At 38.9% G+C, this 20,136-nt stretch overlaps 1 protein-coding gene across 1 annotated transcript; it reads left to right on the forward strand.

Moving 5' to 3' along the window:
* The first annotated feature begins 1,617 nt into the window (after positions 1-1,617).
* arvcfa (ARVCF delta catenin family member a) lies at positions 1,618-18,398 on the forward strand. The gene is made up of 14 exons (XM_044332714.1): positions 1,618-1,798; positions 5,522-5,698; positions 6,946-7,565; positions 9,445-9,923; positions 10,014-10,197; positions 10,300-10,417; positions 10,993-11,161; positions 14,326-14,453; positions 15,073-15,223; positions 15,299-15,491; positions 15,639-15,750; positions 16,308-16,395; positions 17,181-17,257; positions 17,437-18,398. The coding sequence occupies exons 1-14, from the start codon at positions 1,778-1,780 to the stop codon at positions 17,527-17,529; spliced, it is 2,610 nt and encodes an 869-aa protein (XP_044188649.1). The 5' UTR covers positions 1,618-1,777; the 3' UTR covers positions 17,530-18,398.
* The last annotated feature ends 1,738 nt before the right edge of the window (positions 18,399-20,136 follow it).

Raw genomic sequence — 20,136 nt, forward strand, 5'->3', positions numbered from 1 at the left:
TTGATTTGACTATAAAAGGACCAAAGATTTTTTTTTTTTTAAATTAAAGAAGATGTCTGAAATGTTAGCCCTTCTCTTTGTGGGAGCTTGAGTTGCTTTCCGTTTTTATCTGATTCACTGATGAAATGTAACATTTATCTTTTGATGTCTGACAAAGGATGCAATGTTCTTTTTTTAGTGTTACTTCATTAGTTTCTGCTGCTACTGTGCCAATGTGTAAATTCTTAATTATATTGTCAACAAGGCCTCATGAATTGAAAAATAGGCTTAACCAACAAAGAATTACATAAAATGAAAATGAGAAAAGCTTCACCTGAACCAAGGTGTTTAATGAAGCGAATCTTAAAAAATGCAGAGGTGTTTGCTTTAAAAATGACAAACTGCAGACTATTAGTGAGGTTTAGACAAACCAAGATGAAAAGAAATACTGAAGAAGCCAATGAGGATTTCTTAATGCTCCAAGAATGCTCAATGATATCGAGGGATGCTCTTACATATCAATAAGAAAGACAGCTGATCTGTGGATGATAGCAGATCATTTATTTTACTTGGATCATTGCTGTCTTAGGGAAAGTGGTGTGTCTGATGGCAAATTGGAAGATGTCCTGGATGTTTTTTCTTTTTAAATTGAGAAAGCAAGTAAGACTCGACATCATAATGATAGTAGATTGCGTCTCAGACCATCAACCATGATGATTTCAGACCACTTCAGCTGTTCTTAGACTCATTTTAAAATGCTGTGATGTAACATCTGCTACATTGAATGAGCCAGGGGCTCACAATAGACATCTACAATGAGTAATTCAAAATTTTATGGTGATGGCAATATACCTAACCTGCTTGCAGGATATTTATTCCCTGTTTACATTTCATTCCTCCATTCTCTTCCTGTATTATCTCAATGACAATGAATTGAGCAGGTGCCGTATGAAGATTTGCGTGCATAAAGTGATGGGTGATGAAAAGGCGTTTGATTTGTTTGGTACAGTTTGCAGAGCTGTTGGTTCAGCATATAGTGTGTATCTGCCTGCTGCTGCATACAACACTTCTATGTTTATGCACCTTCCCATCCCTCCATTTCCCATCCCTTGCCCCTTGTTATGCTGCACATGGGTGACATAGTACTGAACTAGTGCGGGCTTCTCTGTGCTCCAGCTGCATCGGCTTGTAAGCCCACAGGGAACCGTGTGTGTGTGCTTGTATGTTTTTATGTATGTGTGTGTGTGTGTGTTTGAACTGCCAGTGCACCAAGGCTGCCAGAAAATATGGGTAGAGCACAGGGATTGCAGGGCTCTGCACTTACCTAAGCCATTCACAGGCTCAGCATCACACAGTTGATTCAGCACCTTGCTAATAGCGCACACATTAACTGCAGCACAGATCAGAGGAGGAGTGCAGTAATGAGAGAGAGCCCAGCATGTGTGCGTGTGTTTGTGTGGATGTATGTGAGTGAACGTCTGTGTTGAGCAAATGTGTGCATGGTGCGTCTAGTGTGTGTTTGTGAGAGAAAGAGAAATAGAGGCACAGAGAGAGAGGGAGAGAGGGAAGGAGAGTGAGCGAGAGAGAGAGAGAGACAGAGAGAGAGAGAGAGAGGGAGAGAGAGAGAGCGGACGTGTGTTAGTGAGAGCTGGGAGGAAGGATGGCTGCTCATGTTTGAACTGCCTCAAATGCTCAAAGGGAGAGTCACGGCAAAAATTCAGCAGAAGCAGAGAAACAGACGTGTCACTGGGGGACGCATCTTGTTCATCATTTGTTGGGAAGCAGAAAAGATTTGGCAATGCCTGCTGAAGTGAAAGAGGTAAGTGGTGTGGTGGAATGGCTCTATTTGCTCTGTACCCTCCCTCTTTTTTTTGCCTATCAGTTTTTTTTTCTTCCTGCAGAGAACTGTAGCTCTCCTCAGCTTTGCATTCTGCCTCTGTCATGATGAATGAAGGAGGCATCAATTGCTTCACCTCCTCGCCTCTTGCTGCTGTTCGGTGCAGTCTCCTTGTGTGCATGGGGACATGATGCTATCATCTTCATCAAGTGTCTGTGTGTGTGTGTGTGTGTGCGTGTGTGTGTATGGGTGCACGTGCACGGGTGTGCATGTGTGCAAATGCATAGGCAAGCTTATAAGGGGGATAATCTTTGATTGCATTATGAGGAGAGGTTGTCCCTTCGGGGAAAAAATGCTGCACACACTCTGGTAAGTGTATTGCCATGATGTATCTGAGAGACATTGAATCTGACCATGCAGCATTTAACTATTTGAGGAGCAGAGCAAAAACAGGAGGGAAAGAGGCTCCAAATAGAAACTTTGGGAATGAATATCCTTCCTTTCTTTTTTTCCAGGCAGTCATTTTCAATCAGCATTTCCTCTAAATAGGCCAGCCTGGTTGAATTATGGCTAAACAAGATGTATTACATAATGGGGAATTGTCTTTCTGCACAAAACAAGTTTTGAATGAGAAAAGTCTTTAGTCATTTTAGTGCCATTTTGATTCAGGATGTACAGTGACGTCTGTAAATTTACAGTGACCGATATGAGCATCACTGATTCAACAGATAGTGGAGGGCAGATGAGTTGTGACAAAGTTGTAACTAATGTCTTCTGACATCAGTGGGCTGATGTCATGTTTTATTATCCCGTAGAAGCATTACTGTTTCAACCCCACAGTTTGATAAAGACGAAAGCTGTTAAATCTAATTTATACTCAAGTTTGATCACTAGAAAATGACTTTGCTCTGCAGATCTGCTGATTTAATTGCCACTGAGAGAGCCCATTTTTTGACATCATCTTTTCTTTCATGTGGTCTCTTCCAAATGGATTTGTGACCAGTTTGAATCATTGTGCCTGTTGTGCCCTTGAGCTGGTCACCAAAAACTGAACTCACTCAGCATTAGATCAGATTCTGTGTCTCCCAAAATAATACAGTGGCTGCAGTTGGCCTCAATACTAAGAGTTGACAGGAACAAGATGCTAATCATGTCATCCTGTCTCCTGCCTCGTTGCACCTAACATATATATGTTATACCTCGATTTTTGTTTTTAAAGCTAAGTCAGATTCAGAATCATCATCTTAACCTATTTGGCTCTGCAAGCACACTAAGTTAGTGATGGTGCAGCGAGTTATTTAAATGAGCTTTGACTCACAGTGGCCTGGCCTTCCCTAGAGCTCGAATGAGATGGGGGACAGGCACACAGGCCCCTGTCCAGCCTATTATCGTCCTCCAAATCCTTAATCAAGCTGTCTGTAGAGGACAGTAGTATCCCTTCTGTTTTTTTGGCCAGGCATTCATTCAGTGCTCCCTAACAATATCCAATCAACCTCCCTCAGAGGTGCTCAAGCCAGGATCATCTCATTGCTGCCAATTTCTCCTGCAGTGTGACCCTTTTCTTCTCTTCTTCCCTCTGACACATTTTGTATGTGGATACGAGGGGCTCTTGTGTTTGGTGAGGGAATCATGCTCTCTCCCCACATTCAGTCAGCTGTTCACTGCAGCCTGATTTAATGCAGTGGAGTTGAGTTCTCAGTACTTGTTCGGTTGAATGCCGCAGCCTCAGTAAGAAGAGAGTTTTTTATTTTATTTTACACTTTTATCTCAGCTCACCATTCAGTTTATTGTGTCTGTGTTATTTAGTGACACATTTCAGGCGAGATTATGTGTTTGTGTCATATCTCTCATAATGAGAATTGATTAAGAATATGGATATGGTATTCAAATTGTAAAGTGTGTCATAAATGATGCAATGGAATCAATTTTTTCCCATAATATAACCTTTTAATTATCATCTGTAATGTTTTGATGGATTGTTTGAGTCATTGTTTGTCCTAGATTTCAGAGATATTCAACTGATTCAATCAGAAAGACGTCAAGACTGAAAAGGATGTAAAAGATAATCAGATATGGATTGAGATCATTAGAGTAGCGAGGCAATCTTCTGTAGACACACCAGAATAAATGTGAAGTTAGCAGGAGTTTTCTAGTAAGAAAATCAGCATAAAATCTGTTTACAGTCAAATAGTGCCTCCAGTTCTTTCTCAGACCAAGATGCTGAATAATTAATCCACTCTGGTTAATGAAACCCATTTTGTTGAAAAGAAAATGTGAGTTCTGCTTGAAATAAACAAATGGAAAATTACAGAAATGTCCACATGTTGTACCAGAGCAGCAGCTGGGTTATTGATTCAGTGGTCAGTTGTGGTAAATCAGGTCTAACACCAAATAACATATGTATAAATGACACTCACTGACATTTCTCACAGCCAGTCCCACTCACAATGTTGCTGAATTTCACCAAGGGACACTTTTTTATGCACTTAGATGACACTGTGGGCAACATCTGTCCTCATCTGTTTAGAGAAGTTAAAGCAAAAATCTTTGAAATGGTTCATTTTAGCAAATACCATTTGAAAGGTCTGCACTTGGGTACTGAATTGTTTTGCAGATAACCAATACTGTCAGTTGTCATTTTGGCCAATACAGATATTTTTAATTTTTCATTTCAATGCTACCATTTTTGCCAGTGGCAGGGACCTATTAAACTTGAACTGTGATGTCTAAAAAACACCGCTTTACCCTGTTTTGATTTATTACCAAAACTACGCTATTTGTAGTGTTTGGTAATAAATCAAAAAGGCAGGGGCAAGTTTTAGCTGTGTAGAAATAATTTAACATTTGTTTTGGTATTACACTGTTGTTTCTTCTTCCTCTTCTTCTTCTTTTTATTTTTACAGCAGTCTGATCTGTGAAAGCCACCAAGTAAAATATGTGTCAGTTTTTGTACATATAAGAAGAGAGAGAAATCTGCTCCCTGAAATCAATTTAACAAGTGCACAGAAAGTTGGACAATAACTTCCTGTCCTTTTAAAATGGGCTATTAGCTAATTCTTGACCCTAAAGGTTCAATTACCTGGGTTAATTTAATTAAAGCACACTCCAGTACACATGTAGTTAACAAATAAAGCATATATCCAGTGATTCTGATATATCAGACATAATTTCTACTTGTTGTGTTACTAGTAAACTATTTTTGTTATTACTATTGTGCATCGTCGTCTGCACACAAGGATATCACATTGGAGAAACCCCACAACCACAACCAAATTGAATAAGTGTTAAATAGCATCCTTTTTTATGTCTCTCTGCATTTTTTTGGCTGTTTAGACATGATCACTGGTAGAAATGCTTCGCAGCAGCTTAGGCCATTGTTTTCCTTTGGCCATGTATGTTATAGCTCATAAAAAAGCTTAAACAGAGAAAACATCTTTGATTTTCTGGACATATATTTGTCAAATAAAAAATGCATGTGTATTTTAACTTTTTCAGCATGTAATAACAGTTAATGTTCCAAATTTATACAAATAAAATGACAATGGAGTGGTATAGTTTCTCATGTGCAAACAACCTTAATGCCATGTTGTTCTATCATGGTGCTTTCTACATCTTCATCAATTCCCTATATTTGTGTACACAAAGAGGGAAAATATGCTGGACTGATGCTGATCAGTGCTTTCCTTATTTCTATGTATGGCTTAGGAGCAGAGTTCAGAGGGACCTCCTCCACTATCTTTGTCCCAGGAGGCTAAAGAGGCGACTCTGGATAACCCATCCACTAATGACGAACTGGACACACCCACTTCCATTGCCTCCATGATGACCTCGACCAATGACAGCTCTACTGAGACAGACACCCCGCTGCAGACAGACACTGAGGTTCATGACTTTATATTTGGTCACATTTGGTCACTGCCCACTGACTTCCTACAGTTTGTTGTAATGTTGTTTATGATCGATCAGCAAATTCAGACACAAACTTCAAAAAGTCTAAAGGCCACTTAAGGAAAATTTTGTGCCCATTTTGTCAAAACAAAAATTCTTTAAAAATAATAGTATTTTTAAACTTAACTTAAAATAAGCAGGAGTATATCATTTTTTAAAATTTGATTTGAGGTAAAAGAATAAGTAAAAAGCTTTTTCAGTTTTAAAGATCAATTCAGGTTATTTTGCTGACTGTATATATCTATTTGGTTATATTGAATTATCAGCCTATAAGTAGCACTTCTGACTCCACAGATTCTCGGGAAAGTCCTTCTGTAACTTACCAACATTTTTTTGTCATTCTTATGGTTCAAACAGGACACTAAAATGTGATCCATTATCATAAAGAAGTAATATAAAAATATATTTATTTTCTATTTTCTGATTTTACAATATAAATAGCAAAATTCATGACCAAGACACATGCACAAAACATTGTATTTTCATCCATGAGTCTCATCTCCTGAAACTTCAGTATGAAACCATTTAAAGATTAAAAAATTAAAAAATTAAAAATTAAAACCATTACAGATACTTTAAAATTCTCTTCAACAAACTACGCACTGAGTTCCAGTTACACTGATGGGCGAAGGAAGCCAAATTGTCTTCTAGGGCAATGATACCATGAAATTCAATGCAATTAGTTAATTTACATGTTTTTGTGCTTAAAACAAGTTTTGCCTACACCCTGCTATGAAAGAGTTAAAATCAAAATCAATGTACTAAACCAGACAATTAGATTTCCTGCAATTTACTCTGCTTCTAAACAATGGCTGGACCTCAAGTTATTTCATCAAAGTCCAATCTAAACTCATTTTCAACTGGGGGAATTCATTATTCTTTGGCAGGAAAGAAGAATTTATTATTTACTGGTGGCGCACAAAGCCAGGGAAGAGATGAAATGATGATGATTGTACATTGCCATGAGAAATGAGCTGGGATGGGCTGTACAGTTTAAATGAAAGATAAACACGTGCTGTAGGTAGGACCAAATGGCTCCTGCTGAGTGTAAACACAAGGATTTGGTGGCATTAAATGGGAGAGAGGGGGGAAACCCTGAGGCCTTTCAGACAAATGGGATTTTAAAGACTTCTGATGAGAGATTTGCAGCGATAACAGTTGTGGTGCATCAATTCTTGTAGGAGTTCAAGGCTGTGGAACAGGAGGGCGAGCAGGCCCCACATGACACCCAAGAATCCTCAGAGACGCAGCCAGAGAACTTCCAGACATTGGATGTGCCTGATTTTACATCGACTCCAGTGGTTCAAGATAATACTCCCACTAAGCAACCTATTCCTGAAGCAAACACTCAACTCTCTGAGTCTGTTACACCAACCACAACAACCAGCAGCACCACCACAGCACCACCCCCACAACATCATGTGGTACTGCCGCCTGGTGAGACTCAGCCAGTGAACCCAGACAGCCAGAGTAGAGTGTACACCCTACCTGACAGCTACAGAGGCATCGGGGGTGATTTGTGTGCAGGGTATGGAAGCCTGTCCCGCGCTTCCCTTCACAGCTATTGGCCAACCAAAAACTTCCAGCCCGGGGCTCACTACACCTTACCCTTCCTCAGGGACAGCTATGCTCCCTCAGGCCTCCGCAGCCAGACAGACGAGGATGGCCTCGGTGAACGGGGCGAAAACCCTCTGGACATGAAGACTGACCACCCAGCCGCCAGCTACCCAACACTGGGTGGAATCCATCAGTTCAGGCCAATTACCACCATGGAGCTCCTCAGGGAGCCGTCGAGAACCAGGTAAGGGTGGTACATTAGATAAAACTTTATTGATCCCACAGGGGAGACTGTATAAATGGATTTCAAGGACTCTTGTGGTTTCCATGGTACCAAGAACATGTAGAGTAAAATACAAATCAGTTTGCACAGGTACTCATACACTTTGAAGGTGCCAAGGGAAAGTGAAACAGTAGTATTTGTGTGTTGCTTTGACACTCAGTCAATTAACAAGGTTCAAAGGGGACATATCATGCTTTTTGTGATTTTCTGTCAATTATATACTGTAATAATGTTGGATGTCTATGTTAAACATAATCAAAGTTCCAAAACATGAGTCAAGTCATGTCAAGTCAAATTTATTTATATAGGACATTTTATACGGCAGGCGTAAACTCAATGTGCTTAAAAACAATCAAAAAACAATAAAAAAAACAATCATTATCATTGTTAAAAGAAACAACAATAATAATAGCAGTTTCTAAAAAGAAGGTTTCACCCATTAACCTAACTAAAAGCTTGTGAAAAAAGATATGTTTTAGTCTGCTTTTAAAAGAGTACATTTAAAGGTGAGCATATGTAAAATTCAAAAGCCCAGGCTTCAGCCTGCTCTGAATGCCCCATTTGCAAACTTACCTCTATGTCCCCATTGCACTGACATCAGATCATTTGTCACGCCCACAAACAAACATCCGTTCCACAGTCTTTGTTGCTAAGGTTTTTGCTGAGGTTATTCCATGGGCTGGTCGTGTTGTCCACTTGCATATTGGATCAGATTTTGGCTTGAACATGTATGGGTGTAATTGAGAAGTTGACATTTTGAGTAAAGAATGAGAAAAAGAAATTAAATCCTACTACTACGTCTGTACTACTGTACAGTACTGTACTGTGCTACGTAGCCTTCCAAAGTGCTGGAAGTCTGCCAAGGGGCAGCTTCTGGCAGCTAACCAATCACAATAGAGAGGGCTCATCAGGAGGGGGCCTTAAAGAGACAGGAGCTAAAATGGCCTGTTTCAGACAGAGGCTGAACTGAGGGGCTGCATAAAGGGCCAATAAAAGATAATTTTCTCTATGTGGAAAGGATGATTGCCCTAACCCTGTCTTCTGTAACAGGTTTTGGGGGGAGTCTATTGATAAGGTCAGTCTTTGATCCCATTAAATGTTTTTGTGATGAGAAAACAGACTGGGAGGGTAAAGGATTGTCATCTCTGAAATATCAATAAGGTCCCTGATAATGAATTCACCTTTCACAAAGGCTACCAGACAGACAAGCCAATTTACCTCTATGGTGGACCTGGTTTACAACATAGAGTTTGACTTGATTGTATAAACTTCATTCCACCAGTTACATTTTACGTCACATAACTCATTGTCCTGTATGTATACTGTAGTGTATGTATGAAGTGCTGTATACTGCCACAGTAACAAACATATCTAAACAAAATACAAATCAACAATTAAGCTGATTTTATCTCAGAGGACTTGCTGTGTAATTATACAAATTAATTGTAGCTGCACAGACACCCAGTAGTCACCTCTATCCTGTTCCTGTGAGTCTGCGTGGACAGCAGAGAGACAGATGGACAGCAGTTAAGTAGCAGCTGGTATCAATCAGGAATGGCAGCCTGCTGCAATGTCGATAAATAAGGAGGTTTCACCTGTTATTGCCTGCCAGGAGCTTTTCCTTAGCCTATATAAAGTGACAGAGCTGTTTACAAAAGATACAAGCAACTCACTTATAGTGCTAAACTCAGTGAAACTTGGTGCATCGAGTCAAAAATGTCATTCAACCCGTTTCATTAAACCTGTTGAATATGAACACTAAATGTTAAAACTGAACATTGATGGAGGTATATTTTTTGTCTTAATCTCAATGCATTTGTGACTTTTTCTGTCTCTTCAGAGGTGGCTACGATGACGCCTTCATGGCCCAGCTGGAGGGGAACCTGAACCCTTTCTTCCAGGCCATGTGCCGAGCGCAGACCCTGCAGTTACCCCACAAACGCAGCAGCATGGTCAGCCTGGACAGCATCCGTAGAGACCCGCGCTGGAGAGACCCTAACCTGCATGAGGTGATCTCGATGCTCAGCCACCCAATGGACCCAGTCAAGTCCAATGCAGCTGCTTATTTGCAGCACCTGTGTTACGAGAACGACCGCATCAAGCAGGAGGTGCGCCAGCTGAATGGAGTGCCAATTTTGGTGGAATTACTGGACCATCCTAAAGCTGAGGTCCACCGCAAGGCCTGTGGTGCTTTGCGCAACATATCCTACGGCAAAGACCACAATAACAAAATGGCCATCAAGAACTGTGATGGCATCCAAGCTTTAGTCAGACTGTTGAGGAAGTCCAGCAGCATGGAGGTCAAAGAGTTAGTCACAGGTACAACTGAATCTTTGAGTCTCACTGGAGCCATAACCAGCAATGCCTCAACTTACTTCTACAACTTTTTTGAATTCTTTCCCCCTGCAGGGACTCTGTGGAACCTCTCCTCACATGAGCCGCTAAAGATGACGGTCATCAACCATGGGCTTCAAACATTGAATGATGAAATCATCATCCCACACTCAGGCTGGAGGAGAGACTCAGCTGACCCGTCCAAACTGCAGAGTGCCGAGTGGACCACGGTCTTCAAGAACACCTCTGGATGTCTGAGGTAACCTTGGCTGCTGTCAAGGAATGAATGACAGCAGCCACTAAAAGCTTACCTGTGATGGATTGAGTTTTCTAAGCTTTGCTAATAGCGTTGTTTCAATAGGAATGTCAGCTCAGATGGGGCGGAAGCTCGACAGAGATTGAGAGACTGTGAGGGGCTGGTGGACGCACTCCTTCATGCCCTTCAGTCAGCTGTTGTCAGCAAGGACACTGATAATAAGGTTGGTGAAGTCATCACACTGATTTACATTTTGAGTCTTAAGAAAAAAATAAATTCAAGATGTATTTTTAGAACATCTTATCACTTTACGGCATATTACCTTATTACCTTATAGCATAAGGTTATGTTTGTAGAAAAAAAGAGACAATCCAGGTGAAAACTTGCGCATTGTTCATGTTCCTGGATTGAAGTGTTTAATGAGACTATAGATAATGAATGACAATATAGTAAAACATAGTTGTAATAATTTTAAATATGTCTTCATAGGAGAAGTCTTTATAACTATATTATGGTGTGTTAATATAAACCATCCATTAAATGTCTCTATATTGCCTATAAATAGGGAGACTTAAAGTAAAGGGTTACTCAAATATTTAATTCAAATCTAGTCATCAAAGTAATCAAAGTATGGAGAAGGTTCTCCAAAGTCTGCAATATTTCCTAAGAATTACAATTTTGATGAATCCTCTACACATCTTATTCTAAAAATAAATAAATACTACTAATAAATAAATACTCCTGCTTCCTCTGTACAGCGTCTTTGATTGAAATCTTCTGTCATTGTCCTCTATTTAGTCAGTGGAGAACTGCGTCTGCATCCTGCGAAACCTGTCCTACCATGTTCACAAAGAAATACCAGGAGTGGAGCGATTTCAGGAGCCCCATGCTAATCATCTGATGAGATCAGTGGGGCAACAGAAGAAAAGGAATGAGCCTGACAGTTTTGGAGGGAAAAGACCCAAAGGTTTGTAGACATCATAAGTAATGAAGTGAAATAATTATCATTCCCTCTCTCAGGTTCATTTATTTGCTCTTGCGTAGCAGGGACATTCAGAAGATACATGTAATAATTAACACACTTGAATATGCTCTAGGTGCATGTCCAAAAGGGAGCTTAAAATAGCACAGGTTCTGCAGCTCAGACTACTAAAAGAGATGCACTGATGCACTGATTGTACAAGAGCAAGACTGATTTCTGAAGCTTTTACAGTTTATGAATGCAGACCACCTCTTGTAACACTCTGAATGTTTCCAGCTTTTAATGAGATTTATTTTCTTAATTTAGAGATGATTACCTAATTTTAGAGATCATTAGCCACTATCTATAAACTTGTAAAACCCTTACAGAATAACATTTAATGTTTTTTCTGTTTGAATTTTTCTTTATTTATTGTCCTGGCTTTGGGTGTTGGTTTCACATTTCATGCCCCCTTTTTCTGCCAATTAGAGCCTGAATATTTTATAAACGCCCTACACGTGCAGTGGCTGATGATGGATTTTGGTCTGCAGGAGAACCAGTTCCAAAATTGAAAAAGCTTGCATATACATACTGGTACAACAGTTATGTATTTTTAACACCATGCAACTGATGTAACAACCAGGAAGGTTTTTCCAGCTGTGAAAACCCCTTGCTACTGATGCATAACCCAAATAAATAACCATTTGAATTACAGATGATATACTGTAATTAATAGGCTGCAGCAGTGCTGGAGGGAACAACTTAATGAAGAAATAATAGGGTTAGGGTTAATTGAAAGTTTCGCAGCTTTTCAACAATGCTAACCTTTCAACCAATTACAAAAACTCAAGAACACAACCAATCTACGAAAAATGGCTTTCTAAGCCAAGCACGAACCCTTAAATGAGGAAGCGTGTCTTAGATCTGGTGATGTAACATAAAAACAGGTGCTCCCGATGCACTGGTGGGCAATCATTGTCCACAAAAAAGGGGAATAAATCCCCACAAAAGTCAAGGCAAACTGCTTCATCAAGGTACAAAAGTCAAAAAGCCTTCATTGTAGTGGCTGCATGATAACAACCACACACGGGTCTTCCTCAGGGTCAAGCAATCACATACTCAGACTAGTGAATTAAGTGTTCACAGACACACACTTACTTGTTACACCTGTATGTACCTCCTACCAAAAAAACCAAACAAACAAAAATATAATTGAAATGAAAAGAAAAAAGATATAAAAGAAAAAAATGGATAAAATGAGAAAATAACAGAAGAAAATTGGGTGGGAAAATCAATAATTTCATAAAAAAGTGAAAAATACTTTTGTTTTGTCACATTTATTACTAGTATACTTACTTGGGCACTCGCATAATGTAGACAATATGAAAAACTCTAAAGAGAAATCTTTTGGATTTGTAAATTGAATTCCCCTGCATATTCTAGCCTCAATGATGATGGATCTTTTTAAAATGAAATTAATTACGTATTGATTTTTTTGCTTTTAATTTTAATTAATTTCTTCTTTTTTATTTTTTATTTTCTATTCTTTTATTGTATAAATATTTTTCTTTTTTTCTTTTATAGTGTTTGTTTACTGAGTATAATGGGGGAGTCGGATGTGGCTGTGAAAATTATCACGTGTGATTGAATCCTGTAATTAGTGTGTGATTGTTTGAGCCTGAGGAAGACTGGTATGTGGTTAGTACAAGTTGGTTAAGACTTTTCAACTTTCGTACCATAACAAAACAGTATGTCTTGACTTTGGTGGGAATTACTTTCCTCTTTTTTGTGGGCATCAACATGAGTACTGTCTCACCACATGGAGGAGCTCTGTGTTATCTGCTGCTGTGTCCTTTTCCAGCATAATCAAATCTCTGACATTGTTCTTCCTTCTTTTCCCTTCAAACTTTATTCATTAGAGGAGTGGTTCAATCAAGGTCAGTCTGCTTGTCACTCTAGAATATTTTCATGACAGTAATATGATGCTTCGATACCGCGTTTTGTCTTTTTTTGTCTTATTTGTACTGATGTAATGAAAAATGGTGTTTGTGTGCATGTGTGTATCCGTGATGTACAGGTTGGAAAAATGGATTAATGGACAGAAAATATGGAACATTGGATTTACCAAAACGTACAGAACAAATGAAAGGTATATACTTGAAAAACTTGACATAAAACACTGCATTTTAGATTGAACAGAAATACTGATTGCTGTACTGTATGACTATACATCAGGTTCATTACTAATAGATTACAGGCAGATAAATTATGAACAGCTTCCATCATATATCATCATCATTATCATCATAATGAAGCATCCGTACCTGCTGTCTGTGTTATAGGTCTAGGTTATTTGCTTTGTATGCATGACGTTGGCATGGCCTGGCAGAGAGCCCATTTAAATGCAAAGCCACACATCAGCACCTGCACCACTTGAGGAGAGTTTTATTACTGAAACAAAATGACCCACCAACTGAAAGAGTGATAACATTTTTATCTGCCCACATCTAGAGGAGGAACATTTCCTCTGGCAATATAAGACAGGCACTGGAATTAGCTACGATCCAAAGATACGGCATGACCCATGGACACTGATATATCTTTATCATATACTTCTGGTGCTCCTTAACTATCTTCACATTTTCTACAGTGTAATGGCTGTTTTTACCCCTGAAATCATATTGCATGTAGAAACTGTGGCAAATATCCCACCATTGTACTGTAAGGCATAATACTGTACAGTATATGTGGATCTGGCTGCCGTCGGAAAAGAGATCAGAGCTAAGCTCATGCCTCCCACGCTCCAGCCAGTGAATGCAAATCAGAATGACAAGCATGTTACGGTCTCGGGTAAGCTTTATACTACTTGGCAGCTGTCCAGCAGCCTCCACTGGCTCAATACAAAAATCCTCTGCAGGAGTCTGCAGGATCCGTAATTTTCTTCAGTCTCGTTTAATTAAATTAATCTATATGTTCATTTACTGACCTACCTACCTACTAACCTAACAAACTAGAGGAAATGCTGTGTAGCTGTCTGGCAAATCTAATGTACACTGATAAAAACACCTTCATTTAAACACAACATTTAAATATTTAGCCACTGATGGTCATGCTGGTACTTTTCCACTGCTTTAATGCCATCCCTGACATTCTCTGCCTCTCTGTTAAAGGGTTGGAGCTGCTCTACCAGCCAGAGGTGGTGAGGCTTTACCTGTCTCTTCTCACCTGCAGTCACAACCACAACACCCTGGAGGCAGCAGCAGGAGCGCTGCAGAACCTTGCTGCGGGACACTGGGCTGTGAGTGAATTGAATAGTTACTTCTTATACGCCTATAGGGGTTGCGATGGTTGTGAGTGTCCTCATTCATCGTCTATGGAGCGGATTCAGGATTTGTCTCTAAATAACATCATGAATAGGATGTCTCTGCTGTTCAGCTCAAGTGGAGACTTAAAATAGAGCTGTATCATAAAGGAATAACATATGTGAATTTAATTTGGGGATGGATTTTGTTTTTGAGGCGCGTAAGGAGGGAGATGATCATCTTAATCCTGTATCATAAGAAACCACCTTTACTACTATGTCCCGCAAGTGGATCATTAGGCCCATCAAATAATATGTTTAGATATACTGTGCCATGAATGCCACTATGATTTAATTCTGAGGCTAGGCTAAGAAAAAAGGAGTTTTAAAATTTGATATCAAGTTGGATCACACACAAGACAGGTGTTGAGAGAGTAGAACTTAGTTCTTATTTATAGAATAGATGGCAATTCATTTTTGTGGTGCACTAGTGGTGACAAATGATTTGGGTGGTTAAGATATAAAAGGGGGCCCTCAAAGCTAAATCTAGCAGATGCTTTCAAAAATGCCAAGGCTGACATCACTCAGCTGTTATGTTTTATGTCTGTGCTTGTAGTGGTCCAGCTTCATCCGGGCTACAGTGAGAAAAGAGAAAGGGCTGCCAATCCTGGTAGAGCTGCTGCGCTCAGATGTGGACAAAGTGGTCCGAGCTGTGGCTATTGCTCTCCGCAACCTGGCCATGGACAGAAGGAATAAAGACTTAATAGGTAACAGCTTGTAACTCATATCTACACCTGCACACTCAACACTAACTTTGCTATGTTGTTATTCTGTCGTTAAAGGGAGCTACGCTTTGAGGGACCTTGTTGGTAATCTGCCATGTGGGCAGCAGCACCCAGCAAAGAATCTGGAGGGAGATACAGTGGTGTCAATTCTGAACACGATTCATGAGATCGTCACAGATAGCCCAGAGAACGCCCGAGCCATCATACAGGGTCATGCTGTTCAGAAACTGGTGGCAATCAACAAGTCAAGGTAATTTCTAAATTATAAACTTTATATAATTATATATTAGAAGCATCACATCCCAGGACAATCAGAAAGGGATTTTAATCATTGGGACAGGTCTGTCTCAAAGCTGTCCTCTGCTGTTTAACACACGGTCTGATGATATGTTGTCAGCCAATCAGCACGTGAGACCAAAGCCGCTTCCCATGTGCTTCAAACAATATGGGCCTACAAGGACCTGAGAAACACTCTAATCAAGGCAGGCTGGAACAAGAGCCACTTTAAGGTATTTCTTATGATTTCCTGACATTTTACAACTCCAAGAACATAGAGAGAATCAGCATGTGTAATGAACTTCATAGAAGTTTCAACAGTGACACATTTTTTTTATTTTGATACTCCTCCTTTAATATCTGGTAGTAACCTGCGTCCACCTCAGAAGGTAACAAAGTCATCAAACATGGATGAGGGGGAAAAAAACAACCTACATTAACTGTGAAATCTGCTTGGTTGGGAAAATAGAAAAGTGAAGACGGTGACATTTGGGCTCAATTTGAAACCTGGAAATTGTTTGTGCAGTAGGCTGAAGGTCACCGAGCACCCGAACACAAAACACCCTTTCCAGCAAGGTGTTAAAGGGATCACAGATTACTTTAAGCATATTGTCTCCTGTTGCATCCAAAACACACACACACTCACACACACACACACACACACACACACACACACACACACAAACTGTCCAAGGCTCAGTGCACGTCATATTTAAAAGCAAATATATGCGTTTTTGTGATAAGCATTCTAGTTGTCATCCAGTGATGTAATCCCTCTTGTCTTTCAAAGCCAACAACTACTGGAGCGACTAAAAAATCTAAGAGTGGAAAGCAAGGCAGTGATGACATCACCTTGCCTCTCATGGACAAAAACCAAGGTCAGCAAATCATTGCATGCATTCCTTCAGCAAAATGTTATTAAACCGTCATCCAAATGAGAAAAGTGTCCTCTAGCTCAGGGAGCAAAACTGCTTTTAAAACATACTGTGGCTCTTGTCATGTCACAGACAAAGAAATGGGCATTTTCAGTCCCAGACCATATTCTTCTGAAACATCGCCTTAAACCAATGATGTGCTACCAAGGTTATCAGTGCGCAGACTTGGCTTATTAGCCTGAACAGACTCTCCCAGAGGCAGGACCGTTTCACGCATCACCAGTCACATTTTGTTTCAATGTTTTTCCAAAAAGGGCTCCTACTTTCCCACATCAAGAGCGACCTCTAGCTTCCCACTAAAACAGGGATTTTCTTTTAAGGCTTCCTTATAAATTATGAACAGAAATTAAACTCCTTTTGAAATATGAATTTGTGGGGGAAAAGGTAAAAATGACTCATAAATTATTTAATTGCATTTGCCTTTTTCTCTCTCCAGTGCTTCTGTTCAAATCAATAGTCCATTTGGAAATTTGTATTATTTGATTTGTCACTTTTTGTGGCAAAATCTTTTTTTATTTGTTCCTTACTGAAGCTTTTTTATGAGCTTTTCAGGAAGCATTTCAATTTTAAATGATTATACTTACATTTTCCAAAAGTGCCTTCTGTGGTGAATAGCAGAACTATGATTTACATATGTACTTCTTCTCTTCATGTATTTCCAAAACTCCCCTTTGCTACAGATTTGCCATATTGCCTGCAGCTGACTTTATTATGATTTTCCCTCACAGATGTGTATTCCAGCTTAGAGCCGAGTGATAGAGTTGCAGATGGAAAAGGACCTGTTGTGGAAAGAGACGCTCTCCAGGTAATCTGTACCCAATGCATACATGTTTTCTGAAGATTACTTAAAATTGACTTTGTTAACCATCCCCGGTGTAGAGGATAAGAGAGAATTTTGTAATAAAGGTTTTCTTGCATTTGTAAATGTCAGTGCTTTTCATTTAAATTGAGTAACGCCGGCTGTGTGCATTTTTCTCGACCTAGGCGATAAGCGAAAGAAAACACTTCATCAGAGCTGGCAGGCCTGCAGTGGGCCTCATGGATAACAAACCTCCACCACTGGACTCCTGGGTGTAAACATGACAACACGGCCAGCCAAGTCAATTAAATCCTGTAGAGACACTCTCCATTGGTGTGAAATACGGATTTATGCCATCTGATCATTCTTGTAGAGACAGAGAAAAACAATTCAGTTAAACATACTTTCTTTTGTTTCCAGGATGTGCCAAATATTTACATGTATTTATTATGAAGGTTATTTGGCAGTATAGATTTGATGGATTTTGTCATTGGATGATAGTCTGAAAATCACAATGGATTATGAATGACATCTGAAATAGTTTAAATATGCAAACCGTGGTGAATCATGACTCCAAAGAATATATTACATGTACAATTAGAATTTTACTGTGTATACACAAGAATGAGATAATTTATAATACTTCTAGTTTGTTAAACTATTGAGGCCTAAAGTGACATGTGGATCTGTTGTTGTCCATCCCCATGGGTTCTGGACTAAAGAATATTCTGTTATAAAATTATTTGAAAAATATTTTTTGGTCAGTGTTTGAGGTAATTAGGATTAGGGCTATTGTTGGCCTGGTCATCAAACACATCCAAATGATTTGGAATTCAATTTAGTCTCGAAAAACCTGCCATCAGACTCGACTGTGCAGTTATTAGCAAAATCGTCTCTATTCTGTTTGTTTCATGATAGGAAAAACGAGATTGTAAATGTGTAACAAAGGACTGTTAATATTCTAAATGAAGGCATTTATATTGTAATATTTATTGTAATACCCATGTTATTAATTAAAGGTTATAGATGTGTATTAGCTAATACCAGTAAGTGATCCTACATTCAATACAACTCTGCTTTGCAGTGGTCCTTTTTGCATTGCGATGTTAAATGACAAATGAAAATAAATGACGTGCATAATTTCTCATTTTTATTTGTATTCTCTTTTTGTATCAGTGGATAACTGTTACATTAAACAGCAGTCACTGGCCAGCTAAACAACCCCACTTTTATGTGTTCTTGAAGGGATTAAACTAATAGATTTAAAAATAAAGTTCATTGGCAGTGACTTGTGCATATACTTTGTTCAAATTTCTCTAAATTGTAGTCAAATTGAAAATTTTAAGCATTTGTTTTGTCTTCATGTACACATGCTCACAGCCAGGGCTAATTTCTGATACTAGTCACACTACGCAGGGTTTAAAAATGATAAACACACCCCTGTATAAGAGCTTGAACTTTAAAATGGCTTAATCACAATTACAAACACAACAACAAAGGTGGGTCATATTAGGCTGGATGCCAGTCAGCTGTAAATGAGGTCTGGCACTCACAGTACAATCATGTGCAAGTTTTCAAACAGCTAGCCTAACAGAGCTCCAGAGAGGCCAAAGCTGTGCCAAGAAGCAGATGCATGAGCCAAAAACAAACACTGAAAATGTATTTAATTAAATGTAAGGGGAACATGTCTCAGTTGAAAGTAACAAACAGGGATATGTTGGACATCCTGTATACATTAAGTTTAACATAATTGTTTATTGTTGCAACATAATATATCCTCACTCTGCAGAAATTACTGCAATGGTATTTTCTTTGTCTACCCTGAGTATCTGAGGAGCTCTTTGCAAAAATTCCAGTACTGCAATACACTGACATGAAACTCAGAGGAGTTTTCATCATTGTTCATTAGAATTAACTTCAAATTCAATTAAAAAAAGTTAATTGTAAGTATGATTCCCTGATTGAATATTTAGATCACAGAGCCAGCAAGAAGTGTTTAAAAGACTATTTGGTTTACACATGCAGAATGAATGCTTGTCACACTTACAGCATATTGCATCTGCAGTATGGTGATTCAGCAGTGACTCAGCAATAAATTATCATAAATGAGTGCACAAAACACTTTAAAGGGAACCAATGGGGGTTTTTTTGTGCACATGAAGTCTTGATATAGTATGTGTGTTTTACATACACTGATGACGCTCCATGGCTAAAATGAAATGTAATGAAATTTATTTTTAAATTACATTTCATTTTTTATTTGTTGTCATTTGTTTGTTCAAGTATGTGTACGTTGAAATGATGGCATTGATTATATAAATGAATTGCCAAACAACTGTTATTAGAAAACAAAAGCAGTAATTTAGCTGAAAGCACATGCAAATGAGATCAAATCAGCTTCTTCACCATCTAATGAAAATAATTAATCTGATCCAAAATCAGGAGTTGTACATTTGCAATATCATGTAGAATATCATGGTGATTGCATATGTGAATGATATCGTTAATTGGTAAGTGATTTTCTGCATTAGACAGGAAAATTGTGCAAACAACATAATTTCCATGTTTAATTTGGTGCATATTTATTGGGATGGAGTTTTGATCATTTCCTTATCTCTAATGCATCAGAATTATTTTTAGAAAATTTATTGTGGCAGTATCTTGATTTCTGTGTGGCACAGCTTACAGCAACTCATAAAATAACTTGTGTGTTGATTTAAAGTCACTGTCAGGTTTTATTGATGGTTAATAAAAGAAAAACGTTCATCGAAATGAGACAGAATATCAGTGGAAATCACTCATAAGTCCCTGGCGGGGGAGAGAGAGAGGAGGGCCAAGCAGGTGACATCTCCAACCATGTCAGCACAGCACATTGGACAACACAG

The sequence above is a fragment of the Thunnus albacares genome, chromosome 18, assembly GCF_914725855.1.
Source record: "Thunnus albacares chromosome 18, fThuAlb1.1, whole genome shotgun sequence".
Classification (NCBI taxonomy): Eukaryota; Metazoa; Chordata; class Actinopteri; order Scombriformes; family Scombridae; genus Thunnus; species Thunnus albacares.